The following is a 22,723-nucleotide window of genomic DNA, read 5'->3' as shown; positions in this document are numbered from 1 at the left end:
ATTGGAAACATAAAGGAGGAATGTAGTAATAATTGTGTGCATTTAATAATTCATTGCACAAATTATTGTATACACTAAAACTGAAATAAAACCTGTGCTCAGCAGGTGCAGGGTTATTTCAGAGGGTTGTGGTCTTCATGATATGGTGAAATGGGTAAAAGACAGAAAATGGCAAAAGTAATGGTGTGAATCTGCTTCCTCTACCGCCAGATGCAGATCTTACTTTCTTCATTTTCGGAGGCCCATTGGGATGAATTTTAGAAAAAAATGTAACTAAAGTGGTGAATTCACCTGCTCCTCCAGCGCGGACAGCCTGGACTCCAGCTGATGGCCGACACTGCCCTTCTCCACTTTAAATAGCCGCATCATGGTGGAGACGCTGCACAGTGGACACAAGATGAAGACATTACGTGAGACAGAGACCGAAGCAAGCAGCACCGGATACCTGACCAAACCGAACACTGGATAATCTTCACCAACTGCATACAATGTGCATAAAGCTGCAGAAAAAAATGTCATAAAATAGAAAGACTGAACGCACCTGCCCAAAACCCAGGAAAAGTCTGTGTCATAAAACACAAAGACTGGGCGCACCTGCCCAAAGCCCGGAAAAAGTCTGTGTCATAAAATAGAAAGACTGGGCACACCTGCCCAAAACCCGGGAAAAGTCTGTGTCATAAAATACAAAGACTGAACGCACCTGCCCAAAACACAGGAAAAGTCTGTGTCATAAAATACAAAGACTGAACGCACCTGCCCAAAACACAGGAAAAGTCTGTGTCATAAAATAGAAAGACTGGGCGCACCTGCCCAAAACCAAGGAAAAGTCTGTGTCATAAAACAGAAAGACTGGGCACACCTGCCCAGAACACACAAAAAGTCTGTGGCATAAAATAGAAAGACTGAACGCACCTGCCCAATACCCAGGAAAAGTCTGTGTCATAAAATAGAAAGACTGGGCGCACCTGCCCAAAACCCGGGAAAAGTCTGTGTCATAAAACACAAAGACTGGGCGCACCTGCCCAAAGCCCGGAAAAAGTCTGTGTCATAAAATAGAAAGACTGGGCACACCTGCCCAGAACACACAAAAAGTCTGTGGCATAAAATAGAAAGACTGAACGCACCTGCCCAAAACCCAGGAAAAGTCTGTGTCATAAAATACAAAGACTGAACGCACCTGCCCAAAACACAGGAAAGGTCTGTGGCATAAAATACAAAGACTGGGCACACCTGCCCAAAACACAGGAAAAGTCTGTCATAAAATACAAAGACTGCGCACACCTGCCCAAAACCCGGGAAAAGTCTGTGTCATAAAATACAAAGACTGAACGCACCTGCCCAAAACACAGGAAAAGTCTGTGTCATAAAATACAAAGACTGAACGCACCTGCCCAAAACACAGGAAAAGTCTGTGTCATAAAATAGAAAGACTGGGCGCACCTGCCCAAAACCAAGGAAAAGTCTGTGTCATAAAACAGAAAGACTGGGCACACCTGCCCAGAACACACAAAAAGTCTGTGGCATAAAATAGAAAGACTGAACGCACCTGCCCAATACCCAGGAAAAGTCTGTGTCATAAAATAGAAAGACTGGGCGCACCTGCCCAAAACCCGGGAAAAGTCTGTGTCATAAAATAGAAAGACTGGGCGCACCTGCCCAAAACACAGGAAAAGTCTGTGTCATAAAATAGAAAGACTGGGCGCACCTGCCCAAAACCCGGGAAAAGTCTGTGTCATAAAATACAAAGACTGGGCGCACCTGCCCAAAACACGGGAAAAGTCTGTGTCATAAAATAGAAAGACTGGGCGCACCTGCCCAAAACCCAGGAAAAGTCTGTGTCATAAAATACAAAGACTGGGCGCACCTGCCCAAAACACAGGAAAAGTCTGTGTCATAAAATAGAAAGACTGAACGCACCTGCCCAAAACCCGGGAAAAGTCTGTGTCATAAAATAGAAAGACTGGGCGCACCTGCCCAAAACCCAGGAAAAGTCTGTGTCATAAAATACAAAGACTGCGCGCACCTGCCCAAAACCCAGGAAAAGTCTGTGTCATAAAATAGAAAGACTGGGCGCACCTGCCCAAAACCCGGGAAAAGTCTGTGTCATAAAATAGAAAGACTGGGCGCACCTGCCCAAAACACAGGAAAAGTCTGTGTCATAAAATAGAAAGACTGGGCGCACCTGCCCAAAACCCGGGAAAAGTCTGTGTCATAAAATACAAAGACTGGGCGCACCTGCCCAAAACCCAGGAAAAGTCTGTGTCATAAAATACAAAGACTGGGCGCACCTGCCCAAAACACAGGAAAAGTCTGTGTCATAAAATAGAAAGACTGGGCACACCTGCCCAAAACACAGGAAAAGTCTGTGTCATAAAATACAAAGACTGGGCGCACCTGCCCAAAACACGGGAAAAGTCTGTGTCATAAAATAGAAAGACTGGGCGCACCTGCCCAAAACCCAGGAAAAGTCTGTGTCATAAAATACAAAGACTGGGCGCACCTGCCCAAAACACAGGAAAAGTCTGTGTCATAAAATAGAAAGACTGAACGCACCTGCCCAAAACCCGGGAAAAGTCTGTGTCATAAAATAGAAAGACTGGGCGCACCTGCCCAAAACCCAGGAAAAGTCTGTGTCATAAAATACAAAGACTGCGCGCACCTGCCCAAAACCCAGGAAAAGTCTGTGTCATAAAATACAAAGACTGGGCGCACCTGCCCAAAACACAGGAAAAGTCTGTGTCATAAAATACAAAGACTGGGCGCACCTGCCCAAAACCTAGGAAAAGTCTGTCATAAAATAGAAAGACTGGGCGCACCTGCCCAAAACCCAGGAAAAGTCTGTGGCATAAAATAGAAAGACTGGGCACACCTGCCCAAAACACAGGAAAAGTCTGTGTCATAAAATAGAAAGACTGTGCGCACCTGCCCAAAACACAGGAAAAGTCTGTGTCATAAAATAGAAAGACTGGGCGCACCTGCCCAAAACACAGGAAAAGTCTGTGTCATAAAATAGAAAGACTGGGCACACCTGCCCAAAACCCGGGAAAAGTCTGTGGCATAAAATAGAAAGACTGGGCACACCTGCCCAAAACACAGGAAAAGTCTGTGTCATAAAATAGAAAGACTGTGCGCACCTGCCCAAAACACAGGAAAAGTCTGTGTCATAAAATAGAAAGACTGGGCGCACCTGCCCAAAACACAGGAAAAGTCTGTGTCATAAAATAGAAAGACTGGGCACACCTGCCCAAAACCCAGGAAAAGTCTGTGTCATAAAATAGAAAGACTGGGCACACCTGCCCAAAACACAGGAAAAGTATGTGGCATAAAATAGAAAGACTGGGCACACCTGCCCAAAACCCGGGAAAAGTCTGTGGCATAAAATAGAAAGACTGTGCGCACCTGCCCAAAACCCAGGAAAAGTCTGTGTCATAAAATACAAAGACTGGGCGCACCTGCCCAAAACACAGGAAAAGTCTGTGTCATAAAATACAAAGACTGGGCGCACCTGCCCAAAACCCAGGAAAAGTCTGTGTCATAAAATACAAAGACTGGGCGCACCTGCCCAAAACACAGGAAAAGTCTGTGTCATAAAATAGAAAGACTGGGCACACCTGCCCAAAACCCAGGAAAAGTCTGTGTCATAAAATAGAAAGACTGGGCACACCTGCCCAAAACACAGGAAAAGTATGTGGCATAAAATAGAAAGACTGGGCGCACCTGCCCAAAACCCAGGAAAAGTCTGTGTCATAAAATACAAAGACTGGGCGCACCTGCCCAAAACACAGGAAAAGTATGTGGCATAAAATAGAAAGACTGGGCACACCTGCCCAAAACCCAGGAAAAGTCTGTGTCATAAAATACAAAGACTGGGCGCACCTGCCCAAAACACAGGAAAAGTATGTGGCATAAAATAGAAAGACTGGGCGCACCTGCCCAAAACACAGGAAAAGTCTGTGGCATAAAATACAAAGACTGGGCGCACCTGCCCAAAACCCAGGAAAAGTCTGTGTTATAAAATATAAAGACTGGGCGCACCTGCCCAAAACCCGGGAAAAGTCTGTGGCATAAAATAGAAAGACTGAACGCACCTGCCCAAAACCCAGGAAAAGTCTGTGTCATAAAATACAAAGACTGGGCGCACCTGCCCAAAACCCAGGAAAAGTCTGTGTCATAAAATACAAAGACTGCGCACACCTGCCCAAAACACAGGAAAAGTCTGTGTTATAAAATATAAAGACTGGGCGCACCTGCCCAAAACCCGGGAAAAGTCTGTGTCATAAAATACAAAGACTGCGCACACCTGGGTGAAATGCCAAATCTGGCACTTAGCCTCGTTCTTCTCTGTTGATCATGTGTAGTGCAGCGGTGTCCACACTGTGCAGAGATGAGGCAGTGACCAAGGAAAAGTTTAAAGTGAAGTCTCTTTTAATGAACAGCGTATTCACAAACAGAAAGTAAATCGGATCCTCTGGATCGCAGCCGGGAAAACAAAGACAGTCCGTGACCAGTTGCCGTGGGCTACTGCACTGCTGTGTACACTTAGGGTGCCAGGCCTTTTGGCTCCTCTTGGCCCTGTGTTGCCTCATACAGGATGAGCTCTGCAGAGCCTTCTCTTCCTGCAAGACCAAAACTGACACACCAAACCTTCTGCTGCTGTGGTTTTTTTCTAGTGATGAGCATGCTCGGGTGTCCTCCGAGTATTTTGACGTGCTCAGAGATTTAGTTTTGTCACCGCAGCTGCACGATTTGCGACTGCTAGACAGCCTGAATACATGTGGGGGTTGCCTGTTTGTTAGGGAATTATCACATGTATTCCGGCTGTCTAGCAGTCGCAAATCATGCAGCTGAGGTGACGAAAACTAAATCTTCGAGCACGCCAAAATACTGGAGACCATTGCTTGGGAAATCCGAGCAACAAGTATACTCGCTCATCACTAGTTTTTACAGATCATAGGAGTTCACGGTAAGACACTGAGCAGCGATAGCACACAATGCTCAGTGTCTCTGTTGGATGGCAGGCTGTATAGTCACATCATGCAACAATGCAGCCTGCCATCTAGACATAGCAGAGCTAGACCCATTGCAGGAAAAAACTATTATTATCTTCTAAACAAACTAGTGTTAAAATAGAATTAGACTTACCGGTAATTCGGTTTCTAATAACCTAGCACAACAGCACACAGGAAGATGTCATCTCATCCTAATAATAGGGACAGGAAACATGAAAGAGGTCAAATAACCACTCCCACCTCCATTCCCCAATGTTGTTATAAAGGACCAGAATAGTATGAATGCTTAACCATATTATTTATTACTACTAGATCCAATAATTGAGTAGAGGGGTGGGAATTACCCATGCTGTAATGGTAGGTTATTATAAACCAAATTACTGGTAAGTCTAATTCTATTTTCTCTAAAAAAACTCCCATGACAGCACACAGGAGGAATTCTCACAAGACTAATGCTTAGGGAGGGACAACCGCTTGGAGAATCTTTTTCCCAAAATAATTGATCCTTGACGGTTGTTAAATCAAGTCTATAATGCCTGAAAAAGGTGTGGACAGATGACCATGTAGCAGCTCTGCATAGCTGCTCGATGGAAGCTCTAGCTTTTTCCACCCAACTGTTACTGCTCTGGTGGAATGAGCTGTGAACTTCTCTGGAGGTGTGAGATCTTGAATCTGATAAGCCTCAATGATTGCTCTCTTTATCCAATTTGCCACCAAAGTCTTGGATGCCTTCTTTCCCCTATTCTGGCCATAGGGTTGAATAAATAAGTTCTTATCTTTCCTCCTCTCTCTGGTTATCTGGAGATAATGTAGGACCACTCTCCTTACATCAAGAGAATGGAAATCTTCTTTCTTGCTTTTTGGCTTTTGGCAAAGAGAAGGTATTATTATATCCTGGTTTTTATGAAACTCTAACCACCATTGGTAGAAATGAAAGATCCAGACAAAACACCATCCGGTCTCCCAATATCCTAACGTAGGGCTCTGATATTGAAAGAGCCTGCAACTCCCCCACACGCCTGTCCCTTGCGATTGCTACCAGGAACACCGTCTTCCAGGATAGTCTGTCCAACATTATTGATGGTAGGGGTTCGAACCGTGGAAGAGTTAGTCCTTCAAGGACTATGTTGAGGTCCCAAACGGGGACCAGACTGATTGATCTAGGATGAAGTCTTGTAGCCGCCATCATAAATTGCCTTACCAACCGGTGTTCAGCAAGGGCCTGGTCACAGTAAGAGCTTAATGCCGCCACCTGCACGTTAAGGGTACTGGGTCTAAGAAAATCTAAGAACTGGGCGATATTGGCCTGCTGGGGATCAGGCCAGTCTGATGCACACCATGACACAAATGTCCTTCAGGTTTTCTGGTATATGGCGTTTGTCATTGCCTTTCTTCTCTTCTGTAGTGTGTTGATGACTAGTGTTGAGCATTCCGATACCCGATACTTGCGGTATCGGCCGATATTTGCAGTATCGGAATTCCGATACCAAGTTCCGATATTTTTGCGATATCGGGAATCGGTATCGGGAAGAAGAATCATGTGTAAAATAAAGAAAAATAAAAAAAATGTTGATATACTCACCCTCAGACGCGCCCTGGTTGTAACCGCTGTAACCGCCATGCTTCCCTTCCTAAGAATGAGCGCGTGAAGGACCTGCGATGATGTCGTGGCTTGTGATTGGTCGCGTGAGTGGTCACATGAGCGGTCACGCGACCAATCACAAGCCGCGACGTCATCGAAGGTCCTTTACGCGCTCATTCTTAGGAAGGGAAGCATGGCGGTTGCAGCGGTTACAACCAGGGCGCGTCCGAGGGTAAGTATATCAATATTTTTTTTTTTATTCTTTATTTTACACATGAATATGGATCCCAGGGCCTGAAGGAGAGTTTCCTCTCCTCCAGACCCTGGGAACCATTACAGGATACATTCCGATATTTGTGTCCCATTGACTTGTATTGATATCGGTATCGGCGATATCCGATATTTTTCGGATATTGGCCGATACAATCCGACACCGATACTTTCAAATATCGGACGGTATCGCTCAACACTATTGATGACTCTTTCAGAGAGACCCATGGCCTTCAGAATTGAGAACTCAGAAGCCAAGCAGTCAGATGCAAGTTCTCTATGTCCGAGTGATAGACAGATCCCTGGTGTTGGAGATTCCCAATTGGTGGAAGGATTAGAGGACCGCCTACACAGACTGGTTATAATGCCATACCAGCTTCTCTTCGGCCAGAGGAGTGCCACTAGAATGACCTTGGTCTGTTCATCTCTTATATTCTGTAAAGTCTTTGGCAAGAGCAGGATCGGAAGAAAGGTGTAAGTCAAACAGAATTGCTACTGGTGGGCCAAGGCGTCTATGCCTAAACATGTGTCGTCTGGGTCTAGAAACTAATAGTGGGTCACTTTTGCATTCTGGTGCCCTGCAAATAGATCGACCTCTGGATAACCCCATCTCTTGGTCAATATCTGGAACACTTCTGGGTCTAGATTCTACTCCCCTGGGTGGATATCTCTTCTGCTCAGGAAGTTGGCTCGTTTGATGTCTGCTCCGTTTATGTGACGGGCTGACACAGAAAGAAGATGTTTTTCGGCCCAGCAGAACATTCTTGCCGAGATCACTTTTAAGTCTTTGTACTTTGCACTTCCCTGGTGATGGAGGTGTGCAATCGTGGTTATATTGTCTGAATAGACTCTCAAGTGAGTACCTTGGACCGCTGAGATTGCTGCCCTGAGGGTCTCCTCCACTGCCTTCCACTCTGAAGTTCGAAGACTGTTTGCTTACTACGGCTGACCAGAGACCTTGGAAGGATTTCTGGGAGACTAAGACCCCCTATCCCCTCTTGCTGGCATCTACCTCTATGTTGACTAGTGGGTTCTGGATCCAAGGCACTCCATTGTTCAGCTTTCTTGGGTTGTCCCATCAAGCCAATGAGGCTCCTATCTGGGCTGGTATTGACACCTTCCTGTCCAGCGATCTGGGGGAACCGTCCCATGCTGTTAGGTCTATAACTCTGCAAGTCTCTGGTGTGGGCCTGGGCCCAGGCAACTGACTGGATACAAGATGCCATGGAACCGAGGACTGACATGGCAAATCTCATGGACACGAACTGTCTGCTCCGCAGGATGTTTATCTTTGTCCTCAGTTGGATCTGTTTTTCTTTGGGCAAGGATGTTTGTGCCTGAGAATCCGTGAAAACACCTACGAAGGATTTCCTTGTGGCAGGAATGATATCTGACTTCTGTTGATTTATTAGCCATCCCAGTGACGTCAGAATCTGAGTCGTCATCTGCATCTGCTCTTGTAATGCCTGTACTGATGGAGCTACCAGCAGAAAGTCGTCGAGATACGGTATGATACAAAATCTGCTGACCTCTGATATGAGTCATGACTTCTGCCATAATCTTCGTAAATATTTGGGGAGCTGAAGATAGCCTGAATGGAAGCACCTTGAACTGGTAATGAGTTATTTGCTAAACTTGGGCAACTGCGAATCTCAGGAACCTCCGATAGTCTGGATGGATTGGGACATGAAAACGTGTGTCCTGCAGATCAATCGTCGCAATGGTGAAGTCTTTCCCTATCAGGGGGACTGCAGATTTGACTGACTCCATTTTGAATCTCCTGTAACAGATGTATTGGTTTAGATGGTTCAAATTTATTATAACTCTGTGGGATTCATTTGGTTTCTTTATTAAGAAGAGTCAGGAGTAGTGACCCCTGTTCTTCTCCGTCTCTGGGTTCAGTGAGATTGCTCCTGAAGCTAAAAGGTTTCTGAGGCCCAATTCCAGGGCTCTTTGGAGTGTCTGAGCAGAGAGCTGTGTAACTTTTACTCTCTGCGGAGGGTAGGAGGGAAATTCTATTCTCACCCCCTCCTGAATGGACATTAGGACCCATGAGTTAGTGGATATGTCCCACCACTTTGGAAGGAAGTGAGAAATACGACCTCCTACTCTCCCCTGGGCGTCATGGTGTACTCTTACGCTGGCCCTGGGAGAGAAATAGATTCCTGCCCTGGCCATCTTTGGGGTAGCTCCACCTACCTCTATATCGGGGGAGACTGCTCCTGAGGGGGCCGAAAGGACCTCTTTTTGGTCTCTTTTTGGCACTCTTAGGCTCCGGCAGCAACTTCTTCTTGTCCGAAGCCTTCTCCAATACATCATCCAATGCAGGCCCAAACATATATTTCCCTTTAATGGGAATGGAACATAGCTTGAAGTTTTGCCATCTGCCGAGGCAGCTTCTATGTGTTCAACTACAGCAATCACATGCATGTTTCAGAATTGACCGCATGAGGATTTTCATCAAGGACCTCGAGGGTCCCGCAGTATAGAGGAGTGGGAACCTTCATACTAGACTATTAATAACCTGTGGACTATTTAGAATAAGACTTTCATAGCACTGCCGACTCCACCTCACTGTTCTATTGTCTTTGGCATACAGAAGTATTCCTTTATTGCAGGTCTTATAACAATTTTTCTAGGTGGCCATTAACCCTTGTTGGCTGTTTAACTGTATAGACATATATATATATTTCATCCACAGATGGGCAAGGTGCAAGAATCCAGTTGGGCTAAGTGCAATTATCTTATGGGCATAGTGCAATTTGTTTTCTAGCCTGCTGACAGTTTTACATTTTACCCCCAGCAAACACATTATTTTCTTCCCGGTCTCATTTTGCACAAATTTATTACTAGAAAATTGATTATCCTACCGACAACACTGTGGTTATTGTCTAGATTTGCAGCACTAGGAGATCATTTATAGTAGCGCCGCTGTACCATAGATCTAGGGACAGGAAAACACTGGGGAATGGAGGTGGGAGGGGCTATTTGACCTCTTTCGTGTTTCCTGTCCCTATTAGGATGAGATGACGTCCTCCTGTGTGCTGTCATGGGAGGGTGGTAGAGAAATATTGTTGTTTATCATTTTAGTTCTGTTACAGAAGACATTGGCTTCTGTGGACTGGGAGATGACGTGAGTATGGTTTAATTTAAATTACTTAAAGGAGTCTGTTTCATTCTTTCAATTATAAGTTTTTATTCCGGGTGTGTGTTTATTTACCATATAACTATAGGATTAGTAATGGATAGGGGTCTTCTAGATCTCCACTACTAGCCTGTGGGCTTGATGTCACTGGACAATACAAAGGTGACATCAACCCCACAAATATGAACCCCACTTGCCAAGTGGTAAGAGCCGGGCAAAGCGCCAGAATTGACGTATCTAATACATTAGCTTCTTCTGGTTCGGCTGCAGGTTGCTATTTTTACTCTTGAGGGTTGGGGCAATATCCATGACCCCTTACCAGCCTCACAATACCAGCCCCAGCAGTCTGCTTTAGCTTGGCTGGTTGTCAAAATAGGGGACCCCATGTTATTTTTTAAAATTATTTATTTTTGCACCCCATAATAAAAATTAAAAAAAAAAAAAATCAGGTTTTGTGCAGCTGCTATACTGTATATTTAGCTATGGACTGTGAAGCGCTGAGCCCTGCCTAGAGGCTGTATTCTGTCACTCTCACTGCTCCTGCACCTGTATCTAGGCTAAATGCAGATTGTATGTGATAGTAGGGCTATTAGTATAATAGCTCAGCTTCAGCACCAATATCTACAGTACAGCGCTAATCCCTCTCTACAGACTGCACAGCGCTAATCCCTGTCTATAGACTGGATTCTGCCACTCTCCCTGCTCCTGCTACTCCCTCTCCCTCCCTAAGGTAATTACAGATTGTACGTGACAGACAGTTACCCCTTAGAGGTGCTGTTAGTATGATAGCACAGCTTCAGAACCAGTATCTACACTGCAGGCCTCCGATTCATTATACTGTGCAGACACAGGCCTGGACAAACTCTCTACATCCAATACCATGTGTCACAGAGGTGTGCAATGGCGTTAGTGTGCTGAGCCAGGTGGCGCCTGTCCTTTTATAACCCCTGATGATGTCACACGACCAGCCAATCACAGTAATGCCACAACCAAGATGGCTACGACATTACAGTGACTCACAGGCAATCTCTGCATGCTCATTGGCTGCATAACAGGTGACAAAGCTGTGAGGCGGAGATTTGTGTTTGAAATTAAGCACCGCCCATTGCTCGCTGAGCACCGAGCACTGTGATACTCGAGTGATATCCGAGCTCCAAGCACCACAACACTGGAGTGATAGCCAAGCACCGAGCACATCCGAGCACCACGATACTGGAGTGATAATAATCTTTATATAGCGCTAACATATTCCACAGCGCTTTACAGTTTTGCACACATTATCATCGCTGTCCCCGATGGGGCTCACAATCTAGAATCCCTATCAGTATGTCTTTGGAATCTGGGAGGAAACCGGAGTGCACGGAGGAAACCCACGCAAACACGGAGAGAACATATAAACTCTTTGCAGATGTTGTCCAGGGTGGGGTAAGAACCCAGGACTCCAGCGCAGCAAGGCTGCAGTGCTAACCACTGAGCTACCATGCTGTGCCACCACCAAGCACCGAGCATATCCGAGCACCGCGATATTGGAGTGATAGCCAAGCACCGAGCACCGTAATACTGAAGTGATAACCGAGCACATCTGAGCACCGTGATACTGAAGTGATAACCGAGCACATCTGAGCACCGTGATACTGGAGTGATAACCGAGCACATCTGAGCACCGTGATACTGGAGTGATAGCCGAGCACATCTGAGCACCGTGATACTGGAGTGATAGCCAAGCACCGAGCACCGTAATACTGAAGTGATAACCGAGCACATCTGAGCACCGTGATACTGGAGTGATAGCCGAGCACATCTGAGCACCGTGATACTGGAGTGATAGCCAAGCACCGAGCACCGTAATACTGAAGTGATAACCGAGCACATCTGAGCACCGTAATACTGAAGTGATAACCGAGCACATCCGAGCACCGCGATATTGGAGTGATAGCCAAGCACCGAGCACCGTAATACTGAAGTGATAACCGAGCACATCTGAGCACCGTAATACTGAAGTGATAACCGAGCACATCTGAGCACCGTAATACTGAAGTGATAACCGAGCACATCTGAGCACCGTGATACTGGAGTGATAACCGAGCACATCTGAGCACCGTGATACTGGAGTGATAACCGAGCACATCCGAGGCTGCTTTGATTTTGAATCCCCTGAAGTTTTATGAAAGCAATAAAACTGCACATGTTTGGACGAAACAGCATTTCCTGTGTGAGCACTGCCTACTGCCTACCTCGTGAATTTCTACATCCCATATAAAATGTGTAATCCGTATTCTCCTGTACACACTACACACACAAGCCACCATTGCACTCAGGACCAGGAGGTCCTTAGTATCCAGGACTCCCAGCCCTTCCCACCAGGTGATGGCAAATTCTGTTTGGTATTGTCACGGTGTGACCTGACCCAACGGGTGATCAGTCAATGGATGGCACAACTCACAAACAACAGGATGGAAAAGGTGAGAGGAAGACCCTATCCCTAGGGAATGGTCACCACTTGAGCTCAACCTGAGCCTGTCCATACGCTCCCCTAATACCCTATGCGGGTCCTTCCCCCCGCCGCCGCCAGAATACCTCATCCCAAGTAGTCACCTATTACTGCCCTGGCTACTGCACACTGTCGGACAAGGAGCACTAGCCTCACCTCTACAGATAATACACACAGGGGGAAGCAACAGCAATTGGACTCCAATCACCAGACGTGGCTGACACCAGAGAGCTGCTCCTGCTAGGCTGGTCTCCAGAAAGAAACTGTATCACCAACAGTCAGCTGATGCATGAGGTGGCCTTTTAAAGGATGGTGGGTGTGGTCACCAACTGCACCAGCTGTCCCAGCAGCACTGCAGTAACATCAGATAGCCAGTAGGAGAAAAAACTCACATTAACCCCCAATGGTCCAAAAGGTAAAAAAAATTAAACTGAGTGGAACCAGAGCTGCCCCAAATCCAAAAATGGATCCTGACAGTACCCCCCTTTCAATGAGGGGCCTCTGGACCCTCAACACCGGACCTCACCAGAAAACAGCACATGGTGAGGATGCCTCGATCCACCAGAGTTCACCTCTGCAGTCACCTGACTCTCAGGTTTACAGTGAATGCAGCCCGATGGAGGTGACAATAACAAAGGCTCCCAAGGCACCACAAATCTCCATAGCGGCGACATGTGGAATGAGTTGTGTATGTGCATTACTGGGGGTAACTCCAGTTGGAAAGTCTCAGGGTTGAGAATGGCCGACACCTGATATGGCCCGATCACCCTAGCAAACTTCTACCTGATGTTTTTGGTGGACACCCACACATACTCGTTCACACACAGATCCAGACCTGAACGTTTAATTCCAAGCATACGTTTGCCGCAAGATGGTGAACTTTTTGAGGAACCGACAAGAGAGGCATCCCCCCTGTGTCACCACACTCATACCCCCACTATGCACAGAGGGAACTACCACCCTCCCCTGACCCTTCCTCCTAAGAGGACTCCGACACACAGGGTTTACTTGTGGTGAGGCTTGAGTCAGAGTATCTTGTAGCCTAGCTGACAGACCCTGACAAAAATGGCTCCTAAGTACAGTGTCATTCCACTGCGTGTCAGTTGCCCACCTCCTAAACTCTGAGCAGTACTCCTCAGCCAGCCAGCTCCACTGCTTGATTTTAAGAGTTGAGACTCAGCCAGGGAGATGCCATCAGGATCCCCATACACCAGCGACAATGCCGCAAAAAACTCATCCACCGACCGAAAAGATGGTGAACCAGCTGGCAGGGAGGAGGCCCAGGATTGGGGACCACCCTTGAGAAGGGAGACTATAACTATATACACACGCTGTTTCGCACTCACCGAAGAAGGAGGGCGAAGCCTGAAATATAGCTTGCAGGCTTCTTTAAACACTACAAACTTATCTCTCCCTCCAGAGAAACAGTCAGGGAGAGATATTTTGGGTTCCGATTGATACTGCAACTGAGCCGAGGCCCAGATCCCCATCAACTTCTGAAGCTGATGTGTCACCTGACCCCGCAGCTCCTTAAGCTCATCAGTGAGGGTCTGGATCAGTTGGGCAAAGGCCTGCATTTGAGACATTGCTCACCGGAATTAATGTGACAGTTGGTGATATGTCACACGGTGACTATCACACTGACTCGACCCAACGGGTGGTCGGTCAACGGAAGGTACAACTCACAAATAACTGGATGGAAAAGGTGAGAGGATGGCGCTGCCCATAGGCAATGGGGGATGGTCACCACCTGAGCTCAAACCTGAGCCTGTCCCTGCATTCCCCTAATGCCCTATGAAGGTCCTTCCCCCCGCCACCGTCAGGATAACTCGTCCCTAGTGGTCACCAATTACTGCCCTGGCTACTGCACTGGCCGGCAAGGAGCACTAGCCTCACCTCTACAGATAATACACACAGGGGGAAGTGACAAACACCAAAGGGACAAGGTAAAAAAAAACACCACACTTACCATATGAATGCTGCTGCTCAGCTCCGCACCACAGATTACAACAGTAACTGGACTCCAATCACCAGACGTGGCTGACACCAGAGAGCTGCTTCTGCTAGGCTGGTCTCCACAAAGAAACTATCACCAAGCTGATGCATCAGGTGACCTTTTAAAGGATGGTGGGAGTGGTCACCACCTGCATCAGCTGACCCAGCAGCACTGCAGTAACATCAGATTACAGCGGGGGGAAGGGGGAACTGACATTAACCCCCGATAGTCCAAAAGAAAAATGTTTTAAACTGAGTGGAACCAGAGCTGCCCCAAATCCAAAAATGGATCATGACAGGTGTGATGTTAAGGGTCGAGTTCCCGCCTCTGCACAGGGGGAATCTCGGGCCATCTCCGCTGCAGTCTCCCATTCTTCTCCTGCCGCAGCGGAGTCTGCTCAGCAGAGGCATCAGTCCCAGCATCTTGCTCAGTCTCACTCTGTACAAAGAGTTACTGCTGCTTTTCCTGCTTCTGCCATTGAAGTCAGTGTTGGGCAGCGGCGAGCAGATGCTTTTGGGACTAAGTCCTGCTTTTCTCTTTCTGAGCATGCCCAGGGCAAGATCTCCCATTGGAGATCGAGGGTCACATGCTCAGGTACTGCAGCACATCCCATTGGTCCTCCAGGAAGGTCCTGAAAGGGCAAAACTTCGGTAGCAGCAGTTCCCATTGGTCCTTTATTGGAAGGTCCTGAACGTGCTGCAACTATATAAGCTGCGCATGACCGCACGGCCATGCGCTAGTATAGACTTGATAATCGTGTGTGTGTTGTGAGTAAAAGTCGTTCATTAATATCCCCTCCCTATTGGATGTCTGTTCGCGGAAGGTGGGTGTTTGCTATCTAGCGCCCGACTCAGCTACCAGCACGTTACACACTATTCAGCGTCTAATTGCTGTGACAGCCAGTGCGGCGCCGTGCGCTTTCTCAGCATTTTCCTGACCCAAGCCTGGGTGGTTAGTGGCGTCCGCCAGTGCGGCATTGCATGCACTCTCGTTCATCTTTTATTATTACTTTGGTTACTCTGACACCCCATTAGCGGTGTTGAGCGCAAGTAGTCTAGTCGGACTCGGATCCCAAGTCTATGGACTGAGCTTGGTGACTCCTTGCTTGCGCTCTTGTGTGCGGTACCGCGGCCCTGTGACTTAACAGGGTTCGCTTCCTTCACACAGGGTGAAGTTAACCCGTGTGTGTATTCACATTGTACCGCCATATAGTCCGTCATTACTTGGCAGCAGGTTCCATCTCTGCACGGTGGACCCCGGGCTGCGAACGCACCTTAATCTATCTTATTATTTGGTGCGTTCCGCTAGCCCTAACGTGATCTGTGCCACGTGTCCCTTCCCATCACGGTATTGTCGGCGCAGACGTCTCACCCCTCTGCCGTTTCCTTCACCAGATACTCTTGGCTTTGTCCGTCCAGCTGTTGCTGCGTCTGCTGATAATTGTCCTTCATGTAGGATTCCCAGGAAAGCAAAGATGACTCCTGACCTTCCTCCAACAGGCGCCCTGAAAGAATTAATGGATTATAGTCATTGATACAGTGAGGTATGGACATTACTTGCAAAATGTACATAAGTACAAACGCTGTCTTATACCCCAGAGCTGCACTCACTATTCTGCTGGTGCAGTCACTGTGTACATACATTACATTACTGATCCTGAGTTACCTCCTGTCTTATACCCCAGAGCTGCACTCACTATTCTGCTGGTGCAGTCACTGTGTACATACATTACATTACTGATCCTGAGTTACATCGTGTATTATACCCAAGAGCTGCACTCACTATTCTGCTGATGCAGTCACTGTGTACATACATTACATTACTGATCCTGAGTTACATCGTGTATTATACCCCAGAGCTGCACTCACTATTCTGCTGATGCAGTCACTGTGTACATACATTACATTACTGATCCTGAGTTACCTCCTGTATTATACTCCAGAGCTGCACTCACTATCCTGCTGGTGCAGTCACTGTGTACATACATTATATTACTGATCCTGTGTTACATCCTGTATTATACTCCAGAGCTGCACTCACTATTCTGCTGGTGCAGTCACTGTGTACATACATTACATTACTGATCCTGAGTTTCATCGTGTATTATACCCCAGAGCTGCACTCACTATTCTGCTGGTGCAGTCACTGTGTACATACATTACATTACTGATCCTGAGTTACCTCCTGTCTTATACCCCAGAGCTGCACTCACTATTCTGCTGGTGCAGTCACTGTGTACATACATTACATTACTGATCCTGAGTTACATCGTGTATTATACCCAAGAGCTGCACTCACTATTCTGCTGATGCAGTCACTGTGTACATACATTACATTACTGATCCTGAGTTACATCGTGTATTATTCCCCAGAGCTGCACTCACTATTCTGCTGATGCAGTCACTGTGTACATACATTACATTACTGATCCTGAGTTACCTCCTGTATTATACTCCAGAGCTGCACTCACTATCCTGCTGGTGCAGTCACTGTGTACATACATTACATTACTGATCCTGAGTTACATCCTGTATTATACCCCAGAGCTGCACTCACTATTCTGCTGGTGCAGTCACTGTGTACATACATTACATTACTGATCCTGAGTTTCATCGTGTATTATACCCCAGAGCTGCACTCACTATTCTGCTAGTGCAGTCACTGTGTACATACATTACATTACTGATCCTGAGTTACATCCTGTATTATATTCCACAGCTGCACTCACTATTCTGCTGGTGCAGTGACTGTGTACATACATTACATTACTGATCCTGAGTTACATCATGTATTATACTCCAGAGCTGCACTCACTATTCTGCTGGTGCAGTCACTGTGTACATACATTACATTACTGATCCTGAGTTACATCCTGTATTATACCCCAGAGCTTCACTCACTATTCTGCTGGTGCAGTCACTGTGTACATACATACATTACTGATCCTGAGTTACATCCTGTATTATACCCCAGAGCTGCACTCACTATTCTGCTGGTGCAGTCACTGTGTACATACATTACATTACTGATCCTGAGTTACCTCCTGTATTATATCCCAGAGCTGCACTCACTATTCTGCTAGTGCAGTCACTGTGTACATACATTACATTACTGATCCTGAGTTACATCCTGTATTATACCCCAGAGCTGCACTCACTATTCTGCTGGTGCAGTCACTGTGTACATACATTACATTACTGATCCTGAGTTACCTCCTGTATTATACCCCAGAGCTGCACTCACTATTCTGCTGGTGCAGTCACTGTGTACATACATTACTGATCCTGAGTTACATCCTGTATTATACCCCAGAGCTGCACTCACTATTCTGCTGGTGCAGTCACTGTGTACATACATTACATTACTGATCCTGAGTTACATCCTGTATTATACCCCAGAGATGCACTCACTATTCTGCTGGTGCAGTCACTGTGTACATACATTACATTACTGATCCTGAGTTACCTCCTGTATTATATCCCAGAGCTGCACTCACAATTCTGCTAGTGCAGTCACTGTGTACATACATTACATTACTGATCCTGAGTTACATCCTGTATTATACCCCAGAGCTGCACTCACTATTCTGCTGGTGCAGTCACTGTGTACATACATTACATTACTGATCCTGAGTTACCTCCTGTCTTATACTCCAGAGCTGCACTCACTATTCTGCTGGTGCAGTCACTGTGTACATACATTACATTACTGATCCTGAGTTACATCGTGTATTATACCCAAGAGCTGCACTCACTATTCTGCTGATGCAGTCACTGTGTACATACATTACATTACTGATCCTGAGTTACATCGTGTATTATACCCCAGAGCTGCACTCACTATTCTGCTGATGCAGTCACTGTGTACATACATTACATTACTGATCCTGAGTTACCTCCTGTATTATACTCCAGAGCTGCACTCACTATCCTGCTGGTGCAGTCACTGTGTACATACATTATATTACTGATCCTGTGTTACATCCTGTATTATACTCCAGAGCTGCACTCACTATTCTGCTGGTGCAGTCACTGTGTACATACATTACATTACTGATCCTGAGTTTCATCGTGTATTATACCCCAGAGCTGCACTCACTATTCTGCTGGTGCAGTCACTGTGTACATACATTACATTACTGATCCTGAGTTACCTCCTGTCTTATACCCCAGAGCTGCACTCACTATTCTGCTGGTGCAGTCACTGTGTACATACATTACATTACTGATCCTGAGTTACATCGTGTATTATACCCAAGAGCTGCACTCACTATTCTGCTGATGCAGTCACTGTGTACATACATTACATTACTGATCCTGAGTTACATCGTGTATTATACCCCAGAGCTGCACTCACTATTCTGCTGATGCAGTCACTGTGTACATACATTACATTACTGATCCTGAGTTACCTCCTGTATTATACTCCAGAGCTGCACTCACTATCCTGCTGGTGCAGTCACTGTGTACATACATTATATTACTGATCCTGTGTTACATCCTGTATTATACTCCAGAGCTGCACTCACTATTCTGCTGGTGCAGTCACTGTGTACATACATTACATTACTGATCCTGAGTTTCATCGTGTATTATACCCCAGAGCTGCACTCACTATTCTGCTGGTGCAGTCACTGTGTACATACATTACATTACTGATCCTGAGTTACATCCTGTATTATATTCCAGAGCTGCACTCACTATTCTGCTGGTGCAGTCACTGTGTACATACATTACATTACTGATCCTGAGTTACATCATGTATTATACTCCAGAGCTGCACTCACTATTCTGCTGGTGCAGTCACTGTGTACATACATTACATTACTGATCCTGAGTTACATCCTGTATTATACCCCAGAGCTTCACTCACTATTCTGCTGGTGCAGTCGCTGTGTACATACATACATTACTGATCCTGAGTTACATCCTGTATTATACCCCAGAGCTGCACTCACTATTCTGCTGGTGCAGTCACTGTGTACATACATTACATTACTGATCCTGAGTTACCTCCTGTATTATATCCCAGAGCTGCACTCACTATTCTGCTAGTGCAGTCACTGTGTACATACATTACATTACTGATCCTGAGTTACATCCTGTATTATACCCCAGAGCTGCACTCACTATTCTGCTGGTGCAGTCACTGTGTACATACATTACATTACTGATCCTGAGTTACCTCCTGTATTATACCCCAGAGCTGCACTCACTATTCTGCTGGTGCAGTCACTGTGTACATACATTACTGATCCTGAGTTACATCCTGTATTATACCCCAGAGCTGCACTCACTATTCTGCTGGTGCAGTCACTGTGTACATACATTACATTACTGATCCTGAGTTACATCCTGTATTATACCCCAGAGCTGCACTCACTATTCTGCTGGTGCAGTCACTGTGTACATACATTACATTACTGATCCTGAGTTACCTCCTGTATTATACCCCAGAGCTGCACTCACTATTCTGCTGGTGCAGTCACTGTGTACATACATTACATTACTGATCCTGAGTTACTTCCTGTATTATACCCCAGAGCTGCACTCACTATTCTGCTGGTGCAGTCACATAGTAACATAGTAACATAGTTAGTAAGGCCGAAAAAAGACATTTGTCCATCCAGTTCAGCCTATATTCCATCATAATAAATCCCCAGATCTACGTCCTTCTACAGAACCTAATAATTGTATGATACAATATTGTTCTGCTCCAGGAAGACATCCAGGCCTCTCTTGAACCCCTCGACTGAGTTCGCCATCACCACCTCCTCAGGCAAGCAATTCCAGATTCTCGCTGCCCTAACAGTAAAGAATCCTCTTCTATGTTGGTGGAAAAACCTTCTCTCCTCCAGACGCAAAGAATGCCCCCTTGTGCCCGTCACCTTCCTTGGTATAAACAGATCCTCAGCGAGATATTTGTATTGTCCCCTTATATACTTATACATGGTTATTAGATCGCCCCTCAGTCGTCTTTTTTCTAGACTAAATAATCCTAATTTCGCTAATCTATCTGGGTATTGTAGTTCTCTTATCCCCTTTATTAATTTTGTTGCCCTCCTTTGTACTCTCTCTAGTTCCATTATATCCTTCCTGAGCACCGGTGCCCAAAACTGGACACAGTACTCCATGTGCGGTCTAACTAGGGATTTGTACAGAGGCAGTATAATGCTCTCATCATGTGTATCCAGACCTCTTTTAATGCACCCCATGATCCTGTTTGCCTTGGCAGCTGCTGCCTGGCACTGGCTGCTCCAGGTAAGTTTATCATTAACTAGGATCCCCAAGTCCTTCTCCCTGTCAGATTTACCCAGTGGTTTCCCGTTCAGTGTGTAATGGTGATATTGATTCCCTCTTCCCATGTGTATAACCTTACATTTATCATTGTTAAACCTCATCTGCCACCTTTCAGCCCAAGTTTCCAACTTATCCAGATCCATCTGTAGCAGAATACTATCTTCTCTTGTATTAACTGCTTTACATAGTTTTGTATCATCTGCAAATATCGATATTTTACTGTGTAAACCTTCTACCAGATCATTAATGAATATGTTGAAGAGAACAGGTCCCAATACTGACCCCTGCGGTACCCCACTGGTCACAGCGACCCAGTTAGAGACTATACCATTTATAACCACCCCCTGCTTTCTATCACTAAGCCAGTTACTAACCCATTTACACACATTTTCCCCCAGACCAAGCATTCTCATTTTGTGTACCAACCTCTTGTGCGGCACGGTATCAAACGCTTTGGAAAAATCGAGATATACCACGTCCAATGACTCACCGTGGTCCAGCCTATAGCTTGCCTCTTCATAAAAACTGATTAGATTGGTTTGACAGGAGCGATTTCTCATAAACCCATGCTGATATGGAGTTAAACAGTTATTCTCATTGAGATAATCCAGAATAACATCCCTCAGAAACCCTTCAAATATTTTACCAACAATAGAGGTTAGACTTACTGGCCTATAATTTCCAGGTTCACTTTTAGAGCCCTTTTTGAATATTGGCACCACATTTGCTATGCGCCAGTCCTGCGGAACAGACCCTGTCGCTATAGAGTCACTAAAAATAAGAAATAATGGTTTATCTATTACATTACTTAGTTCTCTTAGTACTCGTGGGTGTATGCCATCCGGACCCGGAGATTTATCTATTTTAATCTTATTTAGCCGGTTTCGCACCTCTTCTTGGGTTAGATTGGTGACCCTTAATATAGGGTTTTCATTGTTTCTTGGGATTTCACCTAGCATTTCATTTTCCACCGTGAATACCGTGGAGAAGAAGGTGTTTAATATGTTAGCTTTTTCCTCGTCATCTACAACCATTCTTTCCTCACTATTTTTTAAGGGGCCTACATTTTCAGTTTTTATTCTTTTACTATTGATATAATTGAAGAACAGTTTGGGATTAGTTTTACTCTCCTTAGCAATGTGCTTCTCTGTTTCCTTTTTGGCAGCTTTAATTAGTTTTTTAGATAAAGTATTTTTCTCCCTATAGTTTTTTAGAGCTTCAATGGTGCCATCCTGCTTTAGTAGTGCAAATGCTTTCTTTTTACTGTTAATTGCCTGTCTTACTTCTTTGTTTAGCCACATTGGGTTTTTCCTATTTCTAGTCCTTTTATTCCCACAAGGTATAAACCGCTTACACTGCCTATTTAGGATGTTCTTAAACATTTCCCATTTATTATCTGTATTCTCATTTCTGAGGATATTGTCCCAGTCTACCAGATTAAGGGCATCTCTAAGCTGGTCAAACTTTGCCTTCCTAAAGTTCAATGTTTTTGTGACTCCCTGACAAGTCCCCCTAGTGAAAGACAGGTGAAACTGCACAATATTGTGGTCGCTATTTCCTAGATGCCCGACCACCTGCAGATTTGTTATTCTGTCAGGTCTATTAGATAGTATTAGGTCTAAAAGTGCTGCTCCTCTGGTTGGATTCTGCACCAATTGTGAAAGATAATTTTTCTTGGTTATTAGCAGAAACCTGTTGCCTTTATGGGTTTCACAGGTTTCTGTTTCCCAGTTAATATCCGGGTAGTTAAAGTCCCCCATAACCAGGACCTCATTATGGGTTGCAGCTTCATCTATCTGCTTTAGAAGTAGACTTTCCATGCTTTCTGTTATATTTGGGGGTTTGTAACAGACCCCAATGAGAATTTTGTTACCATTTTTCCCTCCATGAATTTCAACCCATATGGACTCGACATCCTCATTTCCTTCGCT

At 45.5% G+C, this 22,723-nt stretch overlaps 1 protein-coding gene across 1 annotated transcript in view; it reads right to left on the bottom strand.

The window, feature by feature from the left end:
- LOC138671448 (transient receptor potential cation channel subfamily M member 2-like) overlaps nucleotides 1–22,723 on the bottom strand; it is a 348,271-nt gene that overhangs the window by 86,289 nt on the left and 239,259 nt on the right. The window contains exons 24-25 of the mRNA XM_069759624.1: nucleotides 15,865–15,997; nucleotides 292–379 (exon numbers count right to left, since the gene is read on the bottom strand). Of these exons, the coding sequence (XP_069615725.1) occupies nucleotides 292–379; nucleotides 15,865–15,997 (221 nt within the window). The remainder of the gene's footprint in view (nucleotides 1–291; nucleotides 380–15,864; nucleotides 15,998–22,723) is intronic.

Source organism: Ranitomeya imitator, chromosome 3, assembly GCF_032444005.1.
Source record: "Ranitomeya imitator isolate aRanImi1 chromosome 3, aRanImi1.pri, whole genome shotgun sequence".
NCBI classification, from domain to species: Eukaryota; Metazoa; Chordata; class Amphibia; order Anura; family Dendrobatidae; genus Ranitomeya; species Ranitomeya imitator.
This window is presented reverse-complemented; position numbering and strand designations above follow the sequence as displayed.